We start from the raw sequence: 25,540 nt of genomic DNA, 5'->3' as shown, positions 1-25,540 counted from the left end.
CCTACACCAACCCTACACCTAAACCTCACAGGAAACGTTGTTCATTTTTACTTTCTCAAAAAAACTATTTCTGTATGGTTTAAAAGCGTTTTGAAAAATGGGGACATGGGTTATGTCCTCATAAATCACCCTCTCCTTGTAATACCTGTGTAATCCTACTCCTAACCCTAACCCTACACCTTACAGCAAACTTTCAACATTTTTACAACAACAAAAACAATAACAACAACAAGAACAAGAAAGAAAGAAAAATAAAGAAGTACCAGGTTTGCTTATTTTTGGGTATAAATGTGTCCCTAAAATGTGGTTTAAGTAGGTACACAAACACACACACACACACATCCAGATATCATGATTATGATGTATTTGACATTATTTTTTTTTTAAGTAAAAAAAAATATAAATAATAATAATAGTTTCACCTCAATATGGCTCAATATGACAAACACAAGAAATAGGCAAATACCATTTATAATAACGGATCAACATGTTGAACGCACAATATGGCTGCTTGTAAAGATATTAGGATTACCGAATTGAGATACACCATGCAAAGATCCAGCCACTAATGCAGCCCCAAATAAGCTTATCAGGCGCTCTGTGGTTCAGAGAGCACATTTCATGAATTGCAAACCTACGAAATGGAGGGCTTATTAGCATCTCCGATTTAATTTCTTCTCTCTTTTATTAGTGAACCTGTAAAACCCTAGAGAGATCATGGCAATTACCAGTGGTTATATAAGACAGATTGCTATTATTACAACGAAGAACAACTGGAACCTCATTCTGCAACAGTGCACTGAGGTCATGATTCTCTGTACACCTAACTTAATATGTCTATGTTTGAATAAAAAATACATGCGGCAGGTAAAATCTAATAATAGTATTGGATTTTGATTGTCTGGCAGACTAATCGATAATTGGTAATGTGTAATTGTGTACTTGTTATAGGATAGTTTTTTTTTTTTTTTTTTTGGTATATACCCAGATAGCACAGGTACGTCGCGGAGACGTCTATGAAAGATCGTAGCATCTGGTGAACATCGCATTCGATCGAATGTTTTTAGCTGTTAATGAGCCGTCTCCTTTACCTCTATACGACGTCTATACGACGAATCTTCAACATTTCAAATTACATGCTGCCACGCAGCGCCGATCGGAGCAAGCAGATAAATGAGGAAAACTAGAGTTTTTAAAGCACTACAATGTCACACAGACGCGACCATTGTTGCAAAGAGCTATGCCAGAAATATGAAGAGGAATATTTTTTTCTGACGGGGATTTGTCAATTCGCCCACTTCCAGTGTGTGTAGGCGATATCAGTGATTATCTTATTGCGTTGCATCGCTCCGCTCGCGTCCAACTAGACACATGCATTTATAATAAAATACAAATACAACCATAACTATAAACACACATTAAACACAAACACAAACATTACAAGCTTGATAATTTAAGTAACACTTTAATTTATACAATGTCTGTGTGAAGGTCAAAGGTTTGTGTGGTTCTTTGATTCCATTCAATACATTGAAATCAAAGCCATTTTCATATTCTTATTTTCTTCCAAATACTGCTGCTCATAATTTCCAATGAGAAAGTAAAAGGTGACAAAGGCATAGAAAACCCTTGATGTTTAACTGAATAAGGAATAAGCCTTCGGATGAAAACCCTATACAAATGTTAATTTGATTCATATTGCCTCATAGAATTAGACTTTATTCACAACATAACAGAGTACATAATAACTGTCTCAAAAAAAATAATAGAAAGATCTTTATTAGAATAATCCATAACATTTGCAATGGACAAGGTGTAGACTGTGAACTGGTTATGGACTGCACTTAATGAAACTGTTGCAAGATGGATGTGGGAATGATGGAGGGCTATAGGTAGATCTGTGCTAAGGATGTTGTCCTAGGGTGTCTGGTGGAGAAAAGAGGAGGAAAAAAATGTTAGAGCATTTTATAAGGAAATAATGTTACTGAAAACTTACTGTGTAAACAATAATACAATACTGGGCAGTGAACATCATGTACAATGCACACAATACTGTCAACGACCTCTGTACTAGATACTACACAGCTGTGCCACTGAAATCAGATTCATGAACATGATTGTCACAATATTTATTTGAATAATGTTTTTGGGTGAACCATCCCTTTAAGGTCCATGTTTGATAGAGATAATTGCTCATTAAGCAGTATCGCTGTGAAAGCTGACAGTAATGAATAAAACTGAGCAAAGTTCTGACTACCATACAATCAAACGGCACAGAGCAACAAACCCAAAGATGAACTGTGTATGTGTGCCCAAACTGTGTGCCCCTACATCCTTCCCGATTTTGTCGTCCAAACAATGTGAAAACTGAAGTCAAAGAAAACAAATATAGTGAATGTATTTATGTAAGTTGTGCTACACATTAGCCAAAAAAGGGTTAAAATACAAACATGACATTGTAAAACAAAAAAACTCTTTGCTTGCCATTTTAAAGCATAAAAAATCCTAAAAACAAAACACCCATTAAATGTTAACTGTTATGGGGAACATGTATTCACGTTAATATACCCGTATATTCTGAAAATAGTAAATTTAACATAGCAATTGTTTTACGTGTAGTAACTGTAGTAATTACATGTATACTCCTTTACATTTAATGCTCTCATAAATATAACATAGAATATTAAACCTACATTTAAAATAAATATTTTAGTACAACGTAAATTGTAGTCAGAATCATTGCACTCCTATTCTCTTCAATTATTTCCAAAATTAGACAAGGACTCTACCACCATCAAATGTAAGTTGTGCTCTGGAGAAACATGACTCAGGTCCACACACATCTGTCAAAGCATCTGTCAGAGCAAACTGCAAATAATATTTCTTTACTGAAGCATTTTCTCCGCTACTTTCAAGTTTTGTACTCTGTATGTGACCCAAATAATCCTATCTACTCCAAGTTATAAAAGATGCTGCTGGTTCAGATTTAACAGAAGACTTTTAGTTGTATGGATGTCGCCATCTTTGATAATACTTTACTATACTACTTTCCTTTAATTAGAGCAGTGGTTCTCAGTTCCAGTCCCCGTGCCCACCAGCTCTACATATTTTGTAAGTCTCTCTTTTTGATTCAGATAATCAGCTCGTTAGAAGAGAGCTCTGTGCATAACCTGTGTTCCCATTGACATGGTCCCTACAAAGTGTTCATTGCTCCCTACTCCCTTAGCAGGGGATATCTGTTGAAGTTTAACTCACTTCAAGAACATTCATTCATGGATTTGTGCTGCACAACATATTCACACACAGACAAATGTGACTTCATATACCTCTGTAAACAAATACAATTTAAATACTGCTTGACTTTAGTTACTTGTTCATATAGTTACTTTTTCACACAGACAGCAATCGAAACACTATTGTAAGCAGTTGTGTGCAGAAAACATTGAGACTCACATCTGTAAGTAGATGCGGAAAATAAAAATAAAGAAAATAAAATGTGGCATTTTATCAAATTAATCTAGAACATTATTTAATTAAGATAATTGGTTGCAGCCTAAAAATTACCCATTCAAATATAGACAACAGTGTGCTAAACAACTGTTTACATATAGGAAGAGTTTTGGTGGTGAACAGTGGGAGAAAGATCCTCACCCAAAGTTTGGCCTGTAATATCCACAGCTGGTGCACCCAGAGGTTCTGGTGAGCTGGCTGCAGAATGAAGGAGATCCGCTCAAAATCTGCTTTACAACATCAAATCTTGGTTATATGAGGTAATTCTTCTTGAGTGGTCTAATGGTACTCAATGGAAGTTTGTTTGACACCCCCAAGTTGTTTTGGTATACAAAAATACAGTCAACATTGTTGAAACAACAACAAACAACAACAACAAAAAATATATACCTGAAAGAGGAGTTTGTGGGAGAAGAGACAACTAGATCTGTATAGATTAGATCATGGTGGTCTCCATAAATAGACCGGTTGCAAAAGACTGGATGATGGAAGGACTACAGCCAAACATCAGGACAGAAGTCTGCATGAGTCGGGTAAGCAGAATAGATTGCACTGTAAATAAACATCATTAAAACAAATGGTAAAGTCACTAAATTAAATCCCTATAAATCAAAGCAATTTTGAACTAACTATATGACATTATCACACACACAGGTTTTTTTAAGAGCTATAACTTGAGTCTCTTTGTTTATATTTATGCGTGTTATGAGAAATCTGGCAATCAGAGATGCAGGATGCTAGTTTTTATTTTTAAATCACCCCTTCAATGTCTTCATTAAGAAATGTTCAAGAAAATGTCACTTTTATAGCAAAAGGCAATAAATATCATTATTATTATGATTATTCTCTATATTGCACAAGGCTGAGCGAAAAACTTTGTGCATAATGTGCACATGCATGTCTTTAGGTCACAAGGTTTGGAATTTTATGGATTTATAGTATTGCATACATTTACATTTCTAACAATTATAGAACATAAAATAATATTCTTTGTTTTTATTTATTTTGCCATGCGTTTATCGTGAGGTGTATCGCAGTTGATTTGGGATAAAATTTGTTTGTTGCTAACTGAACATGCACCGCGGTTGGTTCCAAAACGCGTTGCTTCAACATATGGTCGGTTAAAACTGTTTAAAATTAGTTCACTATTAAAAACCTTTCAACAATCTCACCAATGACAAACATACTATCATAAATCTATACATTTCCACCTTTCATACTTTACCTCTCAACCATAACTCCTCCACATCTTGCCCTGAGGACTTCTTCATCCCTTGGCTCATTGGCGACTCGCGCGCGTACATCGCCACCTATGGGGTTGCCCAATTTATAATAATAAAAAAAGGAACTCTCAGTCTGGGAAGAAAATAAAGAAGTAAAACAAAAAATGATATGGCTTATATTTTTGGTAACACCATTGCTTTGAATATAATAGGAAAACACTATTATTAGTATTATTATTATTATGTTTAATGCAAAGTTAACGCTGTGTGTCATTATATCATTGTACATAAAAAAAAAATATAAAAAAAGAAAATAATTATTTTTCTTAAAACTTAAATTCTTACTCGCGTGCCAAGCCCGCGAAACCGGGCAGCGGGCCTATATAAGCAGGGGTCTGTGCCCACCGCGCGCACAGCCTGACTCAACTTTGAGTGACATCCCCAGCAGTGCGTTTTCCTGAGGTAAATTACTTTTTACTTAACCTATTTAGTTAAATGACTTTTTAAAAGTATGGACCGACAACAAAAGTAAATGACATTTAAAACTATGAAGAAAGAAAGTAATAAATTGTAATTATAATAACAATCCGTCTGAGGGAACAGTTCGTTTTTCTGAGGGTTATACTACTAAAATAAATAGCAGACGTTTTAACTCATGAAACCAGTTAAATTGTAGTAAAAATTGGACTTATAGAAATTTTTATTTTCCGTTAATTGTATCACATTTCACGAAGACGATTTTCCGTCGTTTAATATATAGTTACAGGCCGCTCATCAGCGCCGTTAAACACCGAAATGCCGTTACATCCGTGTGACGTCATTGCTGATAGAGCCAATCCGCTCCGTTTGAGAGACGCTCTTTCATTTTAGAGTTATGTCATGTTAACATTACTTTAAAAGAGACCAATCATACAATTATTCTTAATAATATCTTCATTATTCACAATTGTATGTAAAGTAGTGCGTGTCACTTGTCAGGTTTAACCGCGAGCGCGTAAACCCTTTCTCTAACACACGCTGGCGCGTGCACTTAGAGAGAGAGCGAGAGAGAGACAGACAGAGAGAGAGAGATAAAACTCATAAGCCTTGACACCTTTATAGAAATCGGTGATTCTCAAGAATGAAAATGCATTTTTACTTTGGCTTATTTGTTAGTGGGCTGTAAGGTCTCATCAGAAACATTGCTCTGCATTCTTCTTCTTATCATGCTTTATTAAATAATATTATACATATCCATCAGAGACTATAAACTTTGGGATTTAATAGACTACAGTGAAATTAATTATCTTCTCTCTCTTTTTCAGTGTCGATTGCCGTCTTATTGTTGTAAGTGGAGTCAACGCCATTTCTTATTTGCCAGATTTATCACAACATGTTTAATCAATAATCACTGATGAAAGTGAAAACATAATGTGTACAGATACATCTCACTCGTATGCGTTGTTCTTTTTCTCTCTTTTCTTGTTTGTCTACAGTAGCTACATACACCACAACGGCTCTTTTAAGAGCCACATCTTGAGAACGTCTTTGACTTTGTAAGTATATATTTTAAATGACCACTCAGTATTTGGGTTTAGATCAATTACAACAACATCATACAGCATGTTAGTAATGTCTTAATGAAGACATTAAAGGAATACATAAAGGAATAAAAATAAAAAAATTATTAAATGCATGTATGAATGAAATGGAAACAAAACTAGCATTGTGCATCTGATTTGCCAGATTCATCATAACATCCTAATTAATCAATAACCACTGATGAAAGTGAAAACATTTTAATGTGTACAGACATCTCACTCGTATGCGTTCTTCTTTTTTGTCTACAGCAGCTACATACACCACAACGGCTCTTTTAAGAGCCACATCTTGAGAACATCTTTGACTTTGTAAGTATATATTTTAAATGACCACTCAGTATTTGGGTTTAGATCAATTACAACATCATGCAGCATGTTAGTAATGTCTTAATGAAGACATTAAAGAGATTCTTACATACATAAATACTAGCATCCTGCTAGTCTCTGATCTCTGATTTGCCAGTTTCATCATAACAATTGATTTTTGATACCAGGAATTCACATTTTTAAACGGATAGTTCACCCAAAAATGTTAAATCTGTCATTAATTACTCAACCTCCACGTCATTTCTATTTTCGAAACACAAATTAAGAAACAACACACGGCTGGCCCTCTACCTGAATGTTTTCATGGATCTTCACAGTACAAAGAAATAAAAACCTGCTCTTACACTCTTAAACTGGACCAGGCCAACAGTTATGTTTACATTGATGGGAAAGTTGCAAAGCTGCAAAATATAATTTCAGCGAAGGATGACATTTACGTGGCCTACACTACCTTCAACAATCATGAACCTTTTTTTGATTATCCCCTTCCATCCTCAGAGCTTGGTATTCATCTAGTTCATGGCATCTCAGGACCAACACATTTCTGCAAGTTTGAGAACATTGAGGCGAAACCTTTCTTAGTTCCTTATGACCGTAATTTTGTTTCAGTCCCTCTTTTACACACACTATTTTTTTAATTTTTTTTTGGACTTGCTACTTTTATTTTGGGTAACTGAATCATGCATATGAACAACTGAAATGTAATAAGAATCGTTACACTTTATGGGGCTTTAGGTTGTTCCAGCTAAAATAAAACAACAACAAAAAGAACATGTACCTGATAGTGGAGTTCGTCGGAGAAGGGAGTACCGGTCCTGTAGCAAAGTCCTGGTACTCAGATGGCCACTCATGGGCCTACAAAGACTTGGACCGGTTACTAAAGAGCGTCAGGTTGATGGAGGCACCACAGCCAGATAAGGGTTGGACCAAGCATCAGGCCAGAATTCTACATGAGTCGGGTAAGCAAGTTAAAATACACTTTAAATAAACATTAAAACAGATGACAAAATTACTAATACATGATATTCCACAGCTTAAGGTTTTCATGAATTAAGTTCACATACTTTGATAATTTCAGCATCATTTGACAACATTTCCAAAAAATGGAAAAGGGCATGCTACACTTCTGACATCTCAGAATCTGAAAATTCTATAAAAAGAATTCACAAGTAAGTTGTAAAAATACATATTTCACTTTAAAAAGATACATTGAAAAGTAATTTCAACAAACAGTAATATTCAGTCTTCTGAAACTATAGAAAGTTTATGTGAGTAACAGATAAATTTATTTACTTATAATCTTGAATTCAGCCCTACCTTTTCACTCACAATTAGTAACCAGCCATGTTCAGTTTCTAATGCAGGGCTCGACATTAACGCTTTTCAGCTTGTCCGGGACAAGTGGATTTTGTGAAGGGGCAAGTGAAAGAATTGTACTTGACCGACAGGACAATTAACCTCATTAAAATTTGAATAAACAATAACTAGGGCAGCACGGAAACTTTGGCGAGAATGACTCTGATTGTATTACTTTCAGTGTAAACTCTGGTTAAGGTCACATAAGTTGAGGCTCGAACAGCCTGTCTGACTCGTGGAGAAATCAAAACTATAAGCGCAACAGCACACACAAAGAAACAAATGTGAACAAACATAAATATTGTAATTCCATCAGGTGCGTGATTTCACATAGAGCAGCTGTTACTACACAGAGCCGTTGATCACAGACATGCTGTGCAAATCCTAGCATATAATGAACTTGGATTTGCGCAGCTTGTCTGTGAACCATGGCTCTGTGTAGTAATAGCTGCTCTATGTGAAATCACGCTACTGATGAAATTTACCGCTGATTAGAGAACCAGCTTTACTGAAGAGATGTGCATTAATCATCGGCCGATATATATCGTGCACCCCTATTTAACAAAGTCTATACTAAAATTATTTTAGTCCACCAACGTTAATCCAGTCATTTATCTCCGGTCTGGTTTAATTGTCGGACTAAAATCACAGATTTTGCGATATGATTGGTCAGCCTGCATGTCAATCAAACTTTCTGCAAAGGGTCAATTTTGCCAATTTTTTTGCCACATTCACGTAAGAAGAGCTTTTTTATATATATTTTGGCCTTTTCCTAACCTTCCTGGGTTATTGTACGGTGTCAGAAAACCTGTATATAGACCACAGAAAGTAGTATGCACCCTTTTTGGAGTTTGAATTGGAAAAGGAAATTACACCGTATTTGTTGCTTTTTTTTGTTTTTGATTTTTTTTAAATTGACAAACATGCTAGTTTATTACCTATATAATCCATTTTTGTAAAATAATCTAATTCCCTGATTTTGCTCTTAGAAAGAAAACATTCTCATCAGATGATGAGCTTCATGAAACCCCCAACAAAAAAGTTAAAATGAATAGAGACAAAAATCCACCTACACCAAAAATCCAGCCCGCACCAAAAGTCCCGCCTGCACCAAAACCTCCAGCACCTCTAAAATACATCAAGACAAAAGGTAAAAATACAATAAAACAGTTAAATGACTAAGGCATAATAGTGTGTGACTGCTGAGTGCTATTCTTTTTCAGGTCCTGTTGTACGACCTCTGCTTACAACAAGCAAAGCAGTGAACTCTTTCAGCAATTGTGAGTTTTAAATTGAGAAAACTGATATTTGTGGATGTTTTGTTCCATGCTCAAGAATGTTCCTTAGCCATGGTAAGATCAATGTATAGCACAGGCTCTCGTGATTTGTTGGTTTACATCACTTTTCTTTTTCAGCTTCACCCAATTCTGTTGCTATTTTAACAGTTTGGACAGAACTACTATCATTACATTCATAACTTGAGGATTTACATACTAATGATGATTTAATAATAAACATTTGGTTGCCAATTAGAAGTGATAGCAATCTCAAGCTTTAGTAAGGCTTTGTGTAGTACAAAATCTTGTTTTGTGAGGCAGACATAACATCTACATACCAATTCTTTCAACAGCATTTGTTAATCACCACCAAAGAGCCATGGAGAAGCCAGAGCAGGCCCGTTTTGAGACTTTCCCCAGCTGTCAAGGTAACAGGCTCTACATGAGTACTGTAAACACAATGTAAAAGCTGTAAATTCACTGCATTTATGACAACTCAAAAGCCTGACTCCATAACAGGGTGGGTCAAGTTTCCGATTGCTGAATAAATAGATGACATGCAGTTTGTAAACTTATTATTCAAGTTGATTTTCTGATCATATTTTTATTCCTTTAATGAATAAAAACCAGCCATTAAAATGAATGTGTCATGTAAAATTATTTAAATTTACCAGTTCCATCATTGTCAGCTCCAGATGTTCCCATGAGCTTCTCCCAGGCAGATGAGCCACAAGATCATTGGGGTGAACACTCACCTGACATTCAAGGTAAAAAACAAACAAAAAAACAATTAGTATTTGGTAAAAGAAAACAAAAAGGACAATTACTGTACACACACAAGGTAATTCAGCATGTTATGTACAATCTGTCAGAGAATGCATTTTCTTTGCTGGGACCTTCAAGTTCCAAGCAAGAAAGAACACAGCGTAAGTTGTATGACTCACTTTTGGTAAATACTGTAGGATTTCATCTAGGTTTACTATAGAAAATGTGCTCTTGTTTAAAGCAAAAAATTTAAAGCTAAATAAGCTAAAATACAAAGAAATAGAGAGCACAATTCAGTTGAAGCAGCAGAATGAGTACCTTTTGTAATGTCAATGAGCTTCTCTCATTCAGACCGCCAGCTGGAAACTTGGGAAGAACACCCATCTATCACTCAAGGTAAAAAACATTCATTAGTATATGGAGGAAATCAAAAACACAATTGCAAATGAGTCATGGCCTAACACAACCTAATACAGTTTTTTTCACTTTTTCTAATTAGAGAACAAATTCTCTGCCTTAAGACTCTCTCAAGACCAAAGACTATCAAACACACAACAAGGAAGAATGCAAAGTAAAAAAAATAAAAAAAGTCAATTTCAGTCATTACTAGGGTATCACTAAAAGGGGTCATATGCTATTTTAAAGACCATTATTTTGTATATTTGGTGTAACAGAATATGTTGACATGTTTTAATTTTGAAAAAAACCATTTTTCAAATACTGTACATTATTGTAGTTCCTCTATGTCCCGCCTCTCTCAAAAACGTCATTTTCAACAAAGTCCCTCCTTCCGTCAAGCACAGGCTGCTCTGAATGGCCAACTGACCCAATGCATTGTTATTGGGCGAACATCGCAAGCACTCGTCGGAAATGCAACGCCCCTTTCCATAATTGCAAGCTTCATCTTTCAAAGTAAATATCAAGACTGTTAATAATGTCCTTCGTTTTACCATCAGTTCAAGCCCGAAAGGGGAACAGAGTCACGTGACAGACACAGTGATGATGCAGTACACAAGCCACGGTTAAGACAGCTTATGTGCTATGATTTCTGACAGTCTGTTTTACTCTGCTGTGATGTTACCCTCACACACACACGTAATCACACAACATGTTACTCTACGCTGCGCAAAACTCTGCATTTGAACAGTCAATAGCAAACACTTAAACTATTAAGAAAACATACTTAAAGTAGCTGATTCAGAATAAGCACCAGATTCAATTCAAGTTTATTTGTGTAGCGCATTTTACTATACAATCGTTGCAAAGATTGTCATAGCAAAGTCGGAATTTACCTTTTTTTCTTTTTTTAAATAGCGCACAGCCAGCCTTGTACTCTCCTAGGTTCACAAAACTGTCATCCATTAAATGTGTTGTACAAATTTGAACATCTGGGCTGTTCTGTTGTAAATAAATCTTAACAATGATTCCTCATTGCATATACTTTCGGATGGCCACATAAAGAGCTTTTGCTTCGAAACACAAAGCGTCTCCCTGACATGACTGCTTTAACACTAACTGCGGTTCCTGAAACCACACCTTTTTTTTGAGTGAACATTTGGGCGGCATTACGCAAATATTTCCACATCTTGACGTAGATGTGTAGGGGCGTGTTTGAATGAGCCGTTTAGCATGGTCTGGATCAGCCTTATCTTTTAGATAGAATAAATCCTTTAGTGGGAGACTTTAAGCTTTGTAACTCTGTAGATCTTATACATGTACAAATACCTACATAACACACTGAAGAAAAGGAAAAATAGAAATCACATTATATGACCCCTTTAGGAGCCCTTGAGCCAGATTTACTAAACAGGCCAAATTAGCATTAGAGCACAATTCCATAAATTTGCCGATGGGAGGGAAAATTATGCGTGTGATTTACTGACAATGCAAACTTTACAGAACAGACGAAGCCAGATCATTCCCACAATAACTAGTGCAATCTACCAAGTGCAGCGCAAATTACCACCTGCTTTAAGAAGTGCCTTTTTTGGGCATTAAAAATATAGCAAATACAAATAATTTGAAGAGCACAAATGTTATTAAATCATTGCGTTATTCATCTTAATACTCACCTCCCATAAATTTTGTGTCTCAAAGGAAAACTACTACAAATGCATATTCAAGGTTAAACGCAAAAACAACTGTCCACATCTTTTTCAGCACTAATTCTTTACTGCGCCTCTTTAGTAAATCCTGACAGTACTATTTTAACACCAAAAGAAGGTTTGTGCTGGTGCAAGCTGTTAGTAAATCTAGCCCATATTGTATCAGTGTCATGCACTGTCAATATAGCAAATACACTTACCAACTTCACCTTTCTTAACTCCAGCTGTTCCAGTGAGCTTGTCCAATGAAAATGAGCAAGAAGATGCTTGGGGTGAACACCCATCTAACTTTCAAGGTAAAAGAACATTCATAAACACATGTAGTAAACACATACACTGCAAATTAATAACACTAGGTTTATTAACATTACATTTTCTGTACAATCCATCAGAGAACACAATCTCTGAACAAAGATCCTCAAGTACTCACCAGCCAAGAACAAATAGTAAGTCATTTGTAATTTTTTTTTTTTTTGCCTGTTGACAGCATCGTTGCTCAAAAAGTATGTGTATCATCAGCCTAAGGCTTTAAGCATGTAGCCATATCTTCAGAAACTCAATTTTTCATGACGTGTTAGTTTAATCACATTTAAGAGCTGTATGTGCTTGCAGGTGCTTCTGGTGTGAGACGATGGAGCTGCATCACTAATCAATGTACACGTACGTTAAATTGAAGTGCTTAATTTGTAAAATTATACATCTTATAGTTCAATTAAAATACTCTCCCAGATAAACTTACTGTGTTGCAGCTGTTGAGAGGACAATTCTGGAGGCACTTAATGAACTGGACATGAAGATCAATCATCTGACTTCAGCAAACAACCGTTCCAGTGCTCCAGTGGTGGACAGCGAGGATGATGTCTTCCCTCTCACAACCATGGAGGAACTAGACAAACTGGAAAGAAAATTATCAGAGAAAGCAATGATGCAAAAGATGGTAAAAATCATTGACATTTGAAGGTTAAACAGTTGCAATGAAGTAAATAATATCTATTATATACCCGGTTTCACAGACCAGGCTTAAGGCTAGTCCCAGACTAAAATGCATGTGTGAGCTGTCTTAACTCAAAATAACTTGCAATAACATTTCGTACAATATGTCTGTGCCATTGTTTCATCTCAAGATGCACACATGCAGCATTTTTATAAAAGCAAAACTAGGACCTATAGTCCTGATTTAAACTAATCCCTGTTCTGAGCTCAGTAGTAACTGATTACATGCAATCTGGATTACGTAAACAGATTCTAGTAAATAAAGAACTTGTAATTATATAAAATTACATTTTATAAAACTCATAATCAGACTACAGTTACTTTTTATGGATTACATGATTAAATATTTACAATATAGTAATAGATTATTCTACATTCGATTATTAATGTTTAAGAACATAGCATCTGCATCAACACATTGATTTTTACAAAAAAAAATTTGTCGTCTGATCACCTAATATATTTATTTAAAAGTACTCATGAGATTTTAAAATATATATATATTTTTAATAATTAAGTGTCACATTTCTATGTTCTTTGGTTCTGCGACACTGGTTATGGTCACATGACATGCAGGTAAACAAATTAAACTTTTTTTTTTAAATGCTTTATTTTAATTTAAAATCTTTTTGTGATTTAAATAATTATTAGCTTCTCATTAATTGAACTCACAAGCCTCCTACAGTTCATTCACAAACACCAGTTTGATAAAACTTGACATAATATATTATTTAATGCATTTCATGCTATAAATAACAACAATTAAAATATATTTACTTACTCTTTGTATTTTTATGTCATATGGTACTTTAAATATCCTATTTAAATTTGATAGACTACTTTTAGATTACTTTTGACCAAACTCATCTGATTACATTATTTAAAACGTGTAATGTAATGGATTTCATTGCTAACTACAATTTTCTAATGTAATTTGGAATCAGTAACAGATAACAATTTGTGAGTAACTACTCAGCTCGGTCTGTGAAACAGGACCATAATGCATGGGCATTGTCTATAATGTTTTGAAATGTGTTTTTATTTTTAAGGTGAACAGGTTATCCATCAGTGGAGGACACACACTGAAGAAAACAATATGGAGAATATGCTCCAAGGTGTTTGGTCCTGTAGCCAAACAACTAAACTGGTGTGGAAGGGGAGAAAAGCGAGGGATCAGGAAAACAAACATAGGAGCACTCCTAATAGGTAAATTACGTCCAAAATGTTTTCCAATGTACAGTGTACGGGGAACACTTTAAATTAAGGTTCATTAGTTAACATGAACTAAGAATTAACAATACTTCTACATAATTTATTAATCTTAATGTTAATTTCAGCATGAATCAATGCATGCATCAATGCATTATTAAAATCATACGTTGTTCGTTAAAGCATGATTACCCCTCGTGAGCTTTTCATACAGATTATTAGGCCTACAAAACATAATATATATTATGCATGTGCCTACCAGCAGATACATGCCGTTTTAACAGTGTAAAACGCGGTTTCATACTCACAAGAGAAATGTTAACTTTTGTTTTACGATTAACAGTTAGGCTGTGACGAAGAACTGTTGATGAACCACAAAATCAGCTGTTACCGCCACTTGACTAAACCACAGAAAAAACTATTCGTCAATATTAAGCTAATACTTATCTGTTTAATTTGCTTTATATAAAATCAAACATACACCACACATATTAATGACAATGAATCAAGCTACGTACCTCAGTTTTCCCGTGGCGATGACTTCCACGTGCGCGTCGATGTGATGATTTGTAAGCACATGCGCAGTACTGATGAGGAGTCGACTCCAAAAGAGTCGATTCCTTGAATCTGACCAGCCCAGTTTTCGAAGTAGACTTAATATAAAATTATTAATATTCAACTCAGGCTGTGTCTCCACTAATCTGGGAGTCACTCTAAAAGAACCTGAAACCGGTACCAGTTTAAAGTTTTTATGACTGAAGCAGAATTTCAGCACCACTGGAAATGAACAGTGACCAATCAAATAGAAAGCACAGACATGAAACGTTCTACTTGTATGTTATATTAGCCTACATCACGCTGAGTGGCATTAAAAACAGTAGACAAACATTAATTGCACATCAATTATCTATATTAATTAGATAATATTAAGGCAGGCTAATCATTCTCAGTTAGTAACTCGCACCGGGATCATATGAACAATTAAACAGACATAAGACTAAATAAATGTCTTATTTTACATTATTTTGCGCAGTTAATGCATAATTCTTAAATGGATTTGTTTGGATCGGCATGCATTTATCTTACATGACTAATAGAATAATGAATAATTTAATTGATACTGATACAGACATTATAGCTTTGGGGAAGGACGGATGTTGCAATAATTTTTTATAGTTTGCTTATCATTGTCTAAATTCATAAGAGCCCAGTTTAAAAAAAACATATTTTGAGGATTTAATTAAACAATAAGTGAAAAAAGTTTTATTTGTTAAACTTATTTAAGTTTTACCTTTTAACATGCAGGAGCAGCTATGAAGAATCCCGTGCTTCCGTCGCCAACTGAAGCAGAGGCTGAAAAACACATTAAGGATTATCTCCGCTTGGCCCCAGGGAGAATGCCTTGTTAGTCAACTTGATTTTTTGTTGTTTGTTTGGTTGGTTCAGGATTAAAATAATAATAATAATAATAATAACATAAACGACTGCTTATTTTCATTCACTGTTAATAAAAGGATACAAATCATTCAACAGCATGTTGTGTTCTTTCATTCTGAGTGGAAAATACTTGGGGTTAGTTATTATACTTTTCTCATATGTGAAGACGCATGCATAATCAGTGTAACTAAAGCTGTGATCAATAAAAGGAAATATGAAGGAACGTATAAAATCGTACAATTAAGAACGACGTCTATGCTATGTAAATCAGATGTCTAATAGACGTAACATTCAAATATTAAACGTCTGTAATACGTCTCCCGGAGATCGCTGGAACATCGGAAAAGACGTCTATGCGACGTCTTCCAGATGAGCAAACGCCCTAAAAACGACGTCTCCCAGATGCAAAAGCATACATCGCACAGACGTCCCCGCGACGTACCTGTGCTATCCCAGTCAGCACATGTACGTCTGGCCGACGTCGGCCCAATATCGAAACGTCGGCCTCTATACCTAAAACATCTATAAAACATCGGCCTGGCGGAGGCCGATATAATTTGGTCAGTGCTCTGTTCTCCAGCTCATCAATCGTCGGCCCTGAGTTGGTTCACGACCGCAGGGCCGATGCCGCGCTTCTCTGTGTGCGCGTGCCCAGTATTCGTCTCTTTTAGCCACCCAGAGAGAGAGAAGAGGATAATCCCAGCGACATCTGTGGCTCTGAGGTAACATTACGATTTACACTTCAGCTCAATTAGACAAAAAATACTTCTTTGTTAATTCTGTGACACTGAAAAAGTACTAGTAAGGCACACGGTGTGTTTTATACAGTCTATGGGCAGCTGAAGAGTCTGGCTCATTTTCAAATAATGTTACCGTTAACTTTTTGAGCCAACGGTCACGGTAGCGATTTTTTTTAACATTAATGTTAACGCCTTAATGCGTTTTCAGAAGTTTCTCGGAGGGAAAAGTAAAAGCGGGTTATTAAAGAGAAGTCCTGACTGCTTTTTCACCGTGTTTTTCACTCTTTTACAGGCTTTCAGAAATAATCCGGTGAAATAATATGGTGAGCTATAGTTGCTGTTGCTTCTGAACTACAAAATGATTTTTACATTTATTATTGAATGAGACTGTACATTATAAATGTAATGCTTTAACTCTAGATGTTTGTTTGTGTAAATGCTGTGTGTGCGTTGAGTCCTGCGCGAGCGGGGAGCAGAGTTGCCATGGAAACGGGGCATCAACACAAAAACCGTTACTGGCAAGCAGTAATCTCCGTATCTCGCTGCAGTTTACACTGTTTTGGGTAAGTTTAGTCGCTAAAATCACACAAATATTATATACAAATGTTCCTGACACGTTTCTTGCTTGTTATTGACATGTTTCAATTAAATTTATTTTATAGAAACGGTTTAGTGTCTTCGGAAAAGTCCGTTATCATTTTAGCAGTTTTCAGGTAAATTAGGCTAACTATATAGATTGAGCTCTTGTTGATGAAACTCTGGGCTTTTAATCAAATCTTCGATTTGATTAAAACAAAATGATTTTTAAATTAATTATTGAATGATTATTGAATGAGACTGTACTTTATAAATGTAATGTTTTAACTCTAGATGTTTGTGTAAATGCTGTGTGCGCGTTGAGTCCTGCGCGAGCGGGGAGCAGAGTTGCCATGGAAACGGGGCGTCAACACAAAAACCGTTACTGGCAAGCAGTAATCTCCGTCTCTCGCTGCAGTTTACACTGTTTTGGGTAAGTTTAGTCGCTAAAATCACACAAATTACATACAAATGTTCCTGACACGTTTCTTGCTTGTTATTGACATGTTTCAATTAAATTTATTTTATAGAAACGGTTTAGTTTCTTCGGAAAAGTCCGTTAGCATTTTACCAGCTTTCAGGTAGGCTAACTCTATAGATTGAGCTCTTGTTGATGAAACTCTGGGCTTTTAATCAAATCTTCGTGTGTGTATGAGATATTTTGATGGCACTTTGAATGTTTTGCTGGTGATTTGTCAGTATGTTATTGGAAAAGGCTGATTTACTGAATCGATGACGTTACTTACAGTGAGAGTGTAATCGGCTGAAATCAAGTTCACATGAGTTTTGATATTTCATGATAAACAGATATTAATACAAATTGTTCTGTGATTTCAGGAGGACAGAAAGAAACCCTACAGAACAGAAGTGAAGCTCCAAGATTTCAACATTTCTGAAGGGAGATTCTGACTTAGAAATACAAGGTGACCTGAAGAAGCTCATGAAAAACATGAATATGCCTTTTTCAGAATACATTTCACCAATTTTAAGAAGTCCCTGACATCATAACGCAAGTCACACTCAACCTAAAACTAAAAATATAGATTGTGTTATTTTAAGATTATATTTTTAGTAGTAGAATATGTATATTACATGTTATTATAATTGTTATATATTATTCTGTCTTTTATCTCCATTTCACCTCTACTCTAGCTTGTTTCCTTCTAATGAACCTGGAACTGCAGAGTAAATATTGTTGACTCTGTGTCAGCTTGTTTTGTTCCTGGATTTTTCAGTGATGATGAGCAGAGTCTGAGTGAACCTGCTGTCAGACAGTGAGTACCGTGGGTTTTCAGTCAGGGCCTTCAGTAAACAACTGTTAGATACCTGTACACATCTTACACATCTCTGTTACAGCTAACGCAGCCGTATGTGTAAAGGTGCGATCACACTAGCCTTTGAACGTGCAAAATTATTTCGGATGCCACTGCGAATATGGGCGGGAGCAAGATATAACGGTTTCCCCTTATCACAACATGGGTTAATCTGTGCTTTTACTCTGTCTTTGGCGATGGCGTCGAAAGCGTCTTATTATATTGCACTCTGTCTCTCTCTCTCTCTATAAATATACACACTAAACAATAAAAAAAAATATAGAACGTGTCCTCATTCAAATGTGCCATCTGTTCCTGTTTCCATTGACACTGCGAACCATGCAGCTTCTTTTTTAATTATCTTTTAAATATGTATTATATAAAATAGGATGCTGCGCTACGGCTAAAATTAGCACTTCATTTTTTAATTTCTGTACAGAGAGGTCACGCAGTGACGTATCATTCATCTACTGGTCCCACGACTTCACGTGATGCGAATTCGCAGGTCAAAGTTCACCAAACTTGAACTTTCGAATGCAGCGAAATGCGAAAACAGATCCTTAATTGTTAATAGTTACTAGTTACTATATTATGAATCACTTATAAATCATTGAAATGTCAACATTGTACTATTATCTCAATAAACAGTATAAATCATTAAGCTTTCTGCACCCCCCAATCTAAGGTGTAAACCACTCATCAGTTGTAAATGTTTTACAAACTTTGTGGTTTTCAGTTGTGTGTGCGTATGTATGTGTATATATAAATATATATATATATATATATATATATATATATATATATATACACACACACACACACACAAATACATATATATATATATATATATATATATATATATATATACACACACACAAAATCAACCAACCTGTAACCGGAAAGTTTACATTTACAACTGATGAGTAGTTTACACTTTAGATTGTGGGTGCAGAAAGCTTTGTAAGTTATTTATAACTTTATCTACATAACATAGATAAATATATTAACATCACTTATTAATCATCTATGAACACATAGTCATGTTTTGTAAATGATTAGTTTACCATTAGCTAATTACTTTTATTACATGGCTCTGTGGGTACTTGATTCTGATTGGTCAGTTGCGACATTCCGATGCATGTTATCCCTGGATAAAAACCTGTAAAATGTAATAACACAGGCTCATCCGGGTAATAGCAGTTGGTGCTGTACTCTTGCTTTAACTATTTTTTTTTATTGGTGGAAGCTGTGCATTTGTTTAGCTAATAAATTATAAAAACTGTGTACAACAGTTGTGTACAATTGTTTAATTATGTCATCCTGGTTAGGGTTGGCCTGATTGACGATGCCATCGTCCATCGCCAATGGCTGATAGACATCACGATGCTGCGCCGGAAACAGCGTCATCAGCTCCAGTATCTCGCCCGTGCATCTGTTGTCATGCGACAGAGAAGTCACGTTCTATAGACAGTTTCTATAGACAGTTGTGAACGTGCTGACAGCTGGTTGCCCAGGCTATGGATTAAAGGTAATACTGTTGTAAGTAGTGTTCATTTTCTCCTAAATACCGATCATTTCGCTTCATTAGACCTCAGTGTATCACCAGTAGCCACCGGTATTGATTTGGTCTTGTTTTTTTTCTGGACATCCACACAGCACCACAGTATTATCAACTAGAGATCAACCGATAGTGGATTTTTCCAATACTGATAGCTAGTTTGGACCACACTGGCCGATACCGATTTATAAACCAATAGTTTTTAAAATGAATACTGAACAAAATGGATACTGAATGAGAGCAGCGGTCTGCGGTCGCGCTGCGGGTTCCCGGGTTTGTGTCCATTCTCGGACCATTCCATGTATTTCAACTGTAGAAAAGGTTGTTTTCCGAGCCGAAACTGACTTCTTTCATATTTGTCGACCAACTACATCAGTATATCATCATAAACACAAACGTTTTTGTCTTACATGAATGTAAACAGATGAGAAAGAAAACACACACGTACAGTATTTTTGTTTAAAGAGACAACAGCCTAATAAACGCGCTGTCTGTCATTAATGTTAATCAAAGAACAAAAGAAAATCATTCGGTGATCTCGACTGAATATATTTAACAACTTTAATTGATTAATCTTTATTTTATTTATAAAAAGAAAACTATGCAGTGTTTTTAAACTTTTAATTACAGTTTCTGTACCTGAAATTTTGTTTAGTTGTATTTAGGATATTGATAATTGATTTGTTTTTTCATATCTTACTACTGACTGGTTACTTGTCTTTAACACTTTAATATTTTTATTAATTAATTGTTTTTGCTATGGTATTTTTTTTTAAGCACAGGCAAAATTCCTCTTGCAGTGTTTTGTAAGCTGCTGATTTTTGCTCATGTTATTCAGCTGTAACAGAATGCTTTGTAAAAAGACAGAAACATGTTTGACATCTAAATGTTTGACTTAATTTTTTTATATTGGATTTTTTATCTTATTGGAATCGAAACTAGGAATCGATAAGCAGAATCGGAATTGGAATCGATAAAATTCAAACGATACCCAACCCTACACACCGAACGCATCACATTTTATTTGCTGCTATTTTAGAACAGTGCATGATTATCTAATCATGCGCAGCGTCTTTGAGAAATCACAGTTATCACACACACCGGATGCGTCACATTCAATTCAAGCAGCAGTCTAAAACTGTTTATTTAATCACCAGGCGGACATAAGTTTGCTTCAGGAATGAACTATGTGGCATATGTGTTTAAAGTTCAGTGTTAACCCCTTTGCGTGCAAACATCGCTGACGGCCCCAGTTTATTATTGTTTCACTTTCACAGCACATTAAACATCACTGTCTTACTTCATCTGGACAAACTGTGCATCAATGGAAAGTTTAAAGACTCAAGCTTCGATATTTGACCAATATTTTGATAAAACATTGTTGCAGTGACAGATATTTAGTGATTTATGTCAGGAGTGCAAAATAATAAATCCGTATTATGCCACATTTTGAATAGAAATTCACAACTCACTCATATTCAGTCACGTCAAGAGCTGTTTATTTGTGTTCACATAGACTCACTGAACAGCGTCAATAAGGATTTACAGACCAAACATGCATATCTGCGGAGATATATGGATATATTTACTGATGTTTACTTCATATTTCTTCAGACAGAATCGTCATTTCTATTCATTTTCCACGGATTTACGCGATCTGATGATAAACAGCCTCTCCCAGCGATCTGTGTGTGCGTGCAGTAGTCACAGCTCGTGCGGTGTGTGACTCAGACTCTGATTGGGTCTTTCAAACGTCAATCTTAGAGTTTCATATCTGGACACCGCCCCATCGTGTCACATGCTTCCTGCACACTTCCTGGTAGTTATCTGGCCAAAACAACACTGAAACACCTCTGTACACACAAAATATCCGAATAATAAACCCGCGATTACGATAGTAAAGCTTGGTATGAGAATTTCTTGAGATCTGGGGCGTTTTTATAAAAAAAATCGAAAATGTACATCGGAAATGCTAACTTGTGCAGCGATGAAAAAGGCTACAAATAACATATTTTTACAACAGTAAACGACCAAATTCCACCCCTGATCGCTAAAGGAAGTTATTATAAACACTCGATCGGGGTTTAAAGTGAGTTTTGAGTAAAAGTGTACTAATAATTTCATAAATTGTCAGATGTAGCTTGATGCTAACGTTAGCACCAATGCTACTAATAGCAGGTGCTTTTCTTCTTCATAATGCATTTTTGTCTCAATAATTCACGTAAGGTCGTAAGAAAATGTTTTGTTGTATTTTTATAGTAAGACTTTTGATAAATAAGGGCTAAATGCAAAGAGAGACTGAAGTGAGATCGCTGCTTTGTAAAGCCTGAAAAACCACAATCAAGGCTAATAAAGGCGGAATAAAAACAAAAGAATAATGATAAAAGAATAATGCGGATAATGTGTCATACTTGGCGGAGGTGTGAAAGAACCGTTTGGTGAGAACAATACAATCATGATTCGGGCAGTTTTCAACAGTGAAAAATACACAAAGAGCACAGGAAAGTTTACATGTGAGATCTTACAGAGATGACAAGGGCCATAAATCAATCTGATTAGCCTTCTCTAAAAACACACATGACATGGCCTTAGAAAATATTTCATAAAATTCACAGTTTTACAGATTCGATTATGAATTTTTTTATGAAGTCTTGGAAGACTTGTGGCCTTAGCTACACTGTGTTTTCAAACTCATTTCCTACATCAACATTTTTTTAAATACATTTAAAACATATGTTTTTAATATTTTTATTTTTGTTTTTATGTTTGAGCTTATATATCTCTATTATCATAACAGTCTGAGTGATTCTGATTCCTGAACAGTAAACTTTAAAGTGTCAGCTTTGTGAACAAAGGTTGAATATGTATCTAGTCAGAAAGAATCATGAGCAGAAACCTTTTTATTTTGGGTATGTAATTTCGGTCTCCATGCCAAAAAAGGGGGGTTACTAGTAAGGGGTTAAAGAAAAAAAAGAGCAAACGGAAAGAAAACGCGCAATCTGTATTACAGCTTTCTATATGAAGCATACAGACTGTATTAGAGCCACAGAAAGACCAACGTTTTTGCTGTAAAATGCACAATACATAATTTATAGCCTAGGGTGAAGTCATTATGTAAATTTACAATGATTTGAGATTAATATAATGTTATTTAATAGAAAACTATGTGAACGGCTGCATTTAAATTCGCTTTTGAAGTTTCCCACTCTGTGCAGTGCACAGTGTCACATGGCAAAACAAACGCAACACGGAAAAATATCTCCATGGATTTTGCAGATAACCGATAGTTTACAAATCAACTATCGGTGCCGATTAACCAGCAAAACCAATGAATCGGTCGACCTCTGTTATAACGATGTGCATGATACAATACTCATCAAATAATAAAGAACTCTTTTCATGTCCCTTGACTCAGATTAAAAAGTAATCACGGCCAACAAAATAACTTGTGCTTGGTGTAAAAATGTTGCTGGCCTTCAGTTTAGGTGTAGGTCTTCCTTTCTCAGTTGTAGGTCTTCATTTCTCAGTTATTCTCTTTTTTTTTCTGCAAAATAGCACCTTAAAGCATTTTAGTAGATTGGCAACCAGGTCTGTAGGCTGTATTTTCTTTTCATTTAATTTCACTTTCGTACTTTGGAAATCCCTGACTAAAAGGGCAGTCTAACGCTGGGGGTGGCACTGGGCACGTCTCTAGACCCAGAGGGTGTGCTGTCATTGAATGTCAAAATTTGTATTGGCTGATGATTCTGTCACTAATGCTTGTAACAAATCAGATGTGACTTCTTTCATCAAAAGAGGAGCACAATCTGTAGTGCTGGCCATAGACTTTTTGTAATGTAGGATATTCCAGGTCACCTCAACTAAACTAATCACAAGCAATTTGTGAACATTACACAAATGTAAATGATAACTAAATAGTCTTTAAAAGCTTTTTTCACACAATTTTGTTTTTTATAGGGCCAGCAGAGCCCTGCTCACCCTGACGGCCCACCGCTGCTGTCAGACAACATCTCAAAGATGCTATAAACTGCAGGACCAGTAAGTACAATCTTGAACATACACAACTGTATCATAAGTTTGGGAAGGTATGGTTTTTTGTGTTTTTGAAAGTCTTTTATGGCAACCACGGTTTAATATATGAAATGAAAACAGTTCACTACAATTTAAAATAATAGTTTTCTATTTGAATATATTTAGAGAAGTCATTTATTCCTGTGATGGTAAAGCTGTATTCAGCATCATTACTCCAGTCTTCAGTGTCACATGATCTTCAGAAATCATTCTTATATTCTGATTTGCTTCTGAATAAACATTTCTGACTATTATCAGTGTTGAAAACCGCTGTGTTCCTTCATTTTTTCAGGATTCTTTGATGAATAAAGTTTTAAAACAGTACAGTGTTTGAAACAGAAATGTCTGTTTTAACTTTTGATAATTGATAAGACAGTGATAATAATTGAAAATGTTTATTGAGCAGCAAATCAGAATGATTTCTGAAGGATCATGTGACACTGAAGACTGGAGTAATAAAAATTAGCTTAGATCACAGAAATAAATTACATTTCACAATATATTCACGTAGAAAACTGTTGTTAAATTGTAATATTTCACAATATTACAGTTTTTTTTACTTGCTTTTGATCAAATAAAGGCATCCTTGGTGAGCAGAAGAGACTTTTCTCAAAGACGTAAAAAGAAAATCGTACTGACCCCAAACTTTTAACGGTAGTATAAATTACAAATATGCTGTTCCACCTACTGAAATTTATATTCCATTCTAAAGAGATGCCTGTTCCACAAATATTACATTTACAGGGATCACGTGAAACACTTAATCAATAAACAGATTTTTGAGAGCATTAGTGGCAGTGTGTCGATTTTTGTTTATTGATTGGTGAATTGGAAGTGGATGTGCGTTTATTTAACCTACTTGTGATTAAATCAGATATATATATATATATATATATATATATATATATATATATATATATATATATATATAGCAAAATAAGCTCAAATTGAGGCAGCAGCATCTATGGTGCATGGCCTGTAGTGAGGTCACTAAATTCTAACACCAAGAATTTATCAAAGTCCACTAAAGGAAGCAAAACCTATTGGTATTTTACTTTGAAAATAGCCTTCCAAATAATATTTGGGGCTCGGACAAACTTTTTTGTTGTTGTTTAAATTAAATTAAAATACATAGTTTAGTATTCACACAACACATCTAATAACCATGCACTCCAGTTATATGTGATTAAATAAATAATATTTTGTCTGAAATAATATGAACAGCAGCAGCTATTCTAAACTTTCTCCTTTTTATTTCCTCTTTCTATCTCAGGATGGCCATCCCAAGGTTTCTAGAGATTACAGCAGCTCCAGACTGAATCCAAACTCACTTTTGAAGACTTCAGATGACACCAACGCTCACAAAGACTACAGACGACAACTGTACATGAACACACAAAACATTGGACACACAAAACAAATATTATCCTTATTTTGCCTATAAGGGTAAATTTTATGATTTTCAAACTGCTTTATTGTAACGTCTCTTATATCTGTAAA

The 25,540-nt window shown here is 35.3% G+C and overlaps 1 protein-coding gene and 4 long non-coding RNA genes across 9 annotated transcripts; 4 read left to right on the top strand and 1 right to left on the bottom strand.

The window, feature by feature from the left end:
- Positions 1-1,702: 1,702 nt before the first annotated feature.
- Positions 1,703-4,200, bottom strand: LOC113091498 (uncharacterized). Its single transcript, XR_003287363.1, has 3 exons — positions 3,901-4,200; positions 3,652-3,737; positions 1,703-1,926 (listed from the first exon to the last, which is right to left on the bottom strand). It is a non-coding gene; the product is annotated as an uncharacterized LOC113091498 (long non-coding RNA).
- On the top strand, positions 3,990-7,158 carry LOC113091500 (uncharacterized). 3 transcript variants are annotated; one of them, XR_003287369.1, is made up of 4 exons: positions 3,990-4,043; positions 6,038-6,059; positions 6,209-6,268; positions 6,563-7,158. It is a non-coding gene; the product is annotated as an uncharacterized LOC113091500 (long non-coding RNA). The 3 variants fall into 3 exon arrangements; XR_003287367.1 differs by lacking the exon at positions 3,990-4,043 and adding an exon at positions 5,042-5,195; XR_003287366.1 differs by lacking the exon at positions 3,990-4,043 and having other exon boundaries at positions 5,773-6,059; positions 6,563-7,157.
- A 131-nt stretch (positions 7,159-7,289) lies between these two features.
- LOC113091516 (uncharacterized) lies at positions 7,290-15,878 on the top strand. Its single transcript, XM_026257088.1, has 13 exons — positions 7,290-7,599; positions 7,719-7,809; positions 8,986-9,146; positions 9,220-9,276; positions 9,627-9,701; positions 9,963-10,040; positions 10,390-10,434; positions 12,368-12,439; positions 12,536-12,589; positions 12,756-12,803; positions 12,893-13,080; positions 14,186-14,342; positions 15,651-15,878. The coding sequence occupies exons 1-13, from the start codon at positions 7,413-7,415 to the stop codon at positions 15,752-15,754; spliced, it is 1,317 nt and encodes a 438-aa protein (XP_026112873.1). The 5' UTR covers positions 7,290-7,412; the 3' UTR covers positions 15,755-15,878.
- Positions 15,879-15,892: 14 nt separating this feature from the next.
- On the top strand, positions 15,893-17,970 carry LOC113091499 (uncharacterized). Of its 2 annotated transcripts, none has more exons than XR_003287365.1 (6): positions 15,893-16,504; positions 16,815-16,845; positions 16,943-17,085; positions 17,185-17,235; positions 17,393-17,531; positions 17,936-17,970. It is a non-coding gene; the product is annotated as an uncharacterized LOC113091499 (long non-coding RNA). The 2 variants fall into 2 exon arrangements; XR_003287364.1 differs by lacking the exon at positions 17,936-17,970 and adding an exon at positions 17,629-17,818.
- Positions 17,971-18,326: 356 nt separating this feature from the next.
- Positions 18,327-25,473, top strand: LOC113091497 (uncharacterized). 2 transcript variants are annotated; one of them, XR_003287361.1, is made up of 4 exons: positions 18,327-18,372; positions 19,740-19,939; positions 23,927-24,007; positions 25,314-25,473. It is a non-coding gene; the product is annotated as an uncharacterized LOC113091497 (long non-coding RNA). The 2 variants fall into 2 exon arrangements; XR_003287362.1 differs by having other exon boundaries at positions 19,740-19,950.
- The last annotated feature ends 67 nt before the right edge of the window (positions 25,474-25,540 follow it).

The sequence above is a fragment of the Carassius auratus genome, unplaced genomic scaffold (genome assembly GCF_003368295.1).
Source record: "Carassius auratus strain Wakin unplaced genomic scaffold, ASM336829v1 scaf_tig00214205, whole genome shotgun sequence".
NCBI classification, from domain to species: domain Eukaryota; kingdom Metazoa; phylum Chordata; class Actinopteri; order Cypriniformes; family Cyprinidae; genus Carassius; species Carassius auratus.
This window is presented reverse-complemented; position numbering and strand designations above follow the sequence as displayed.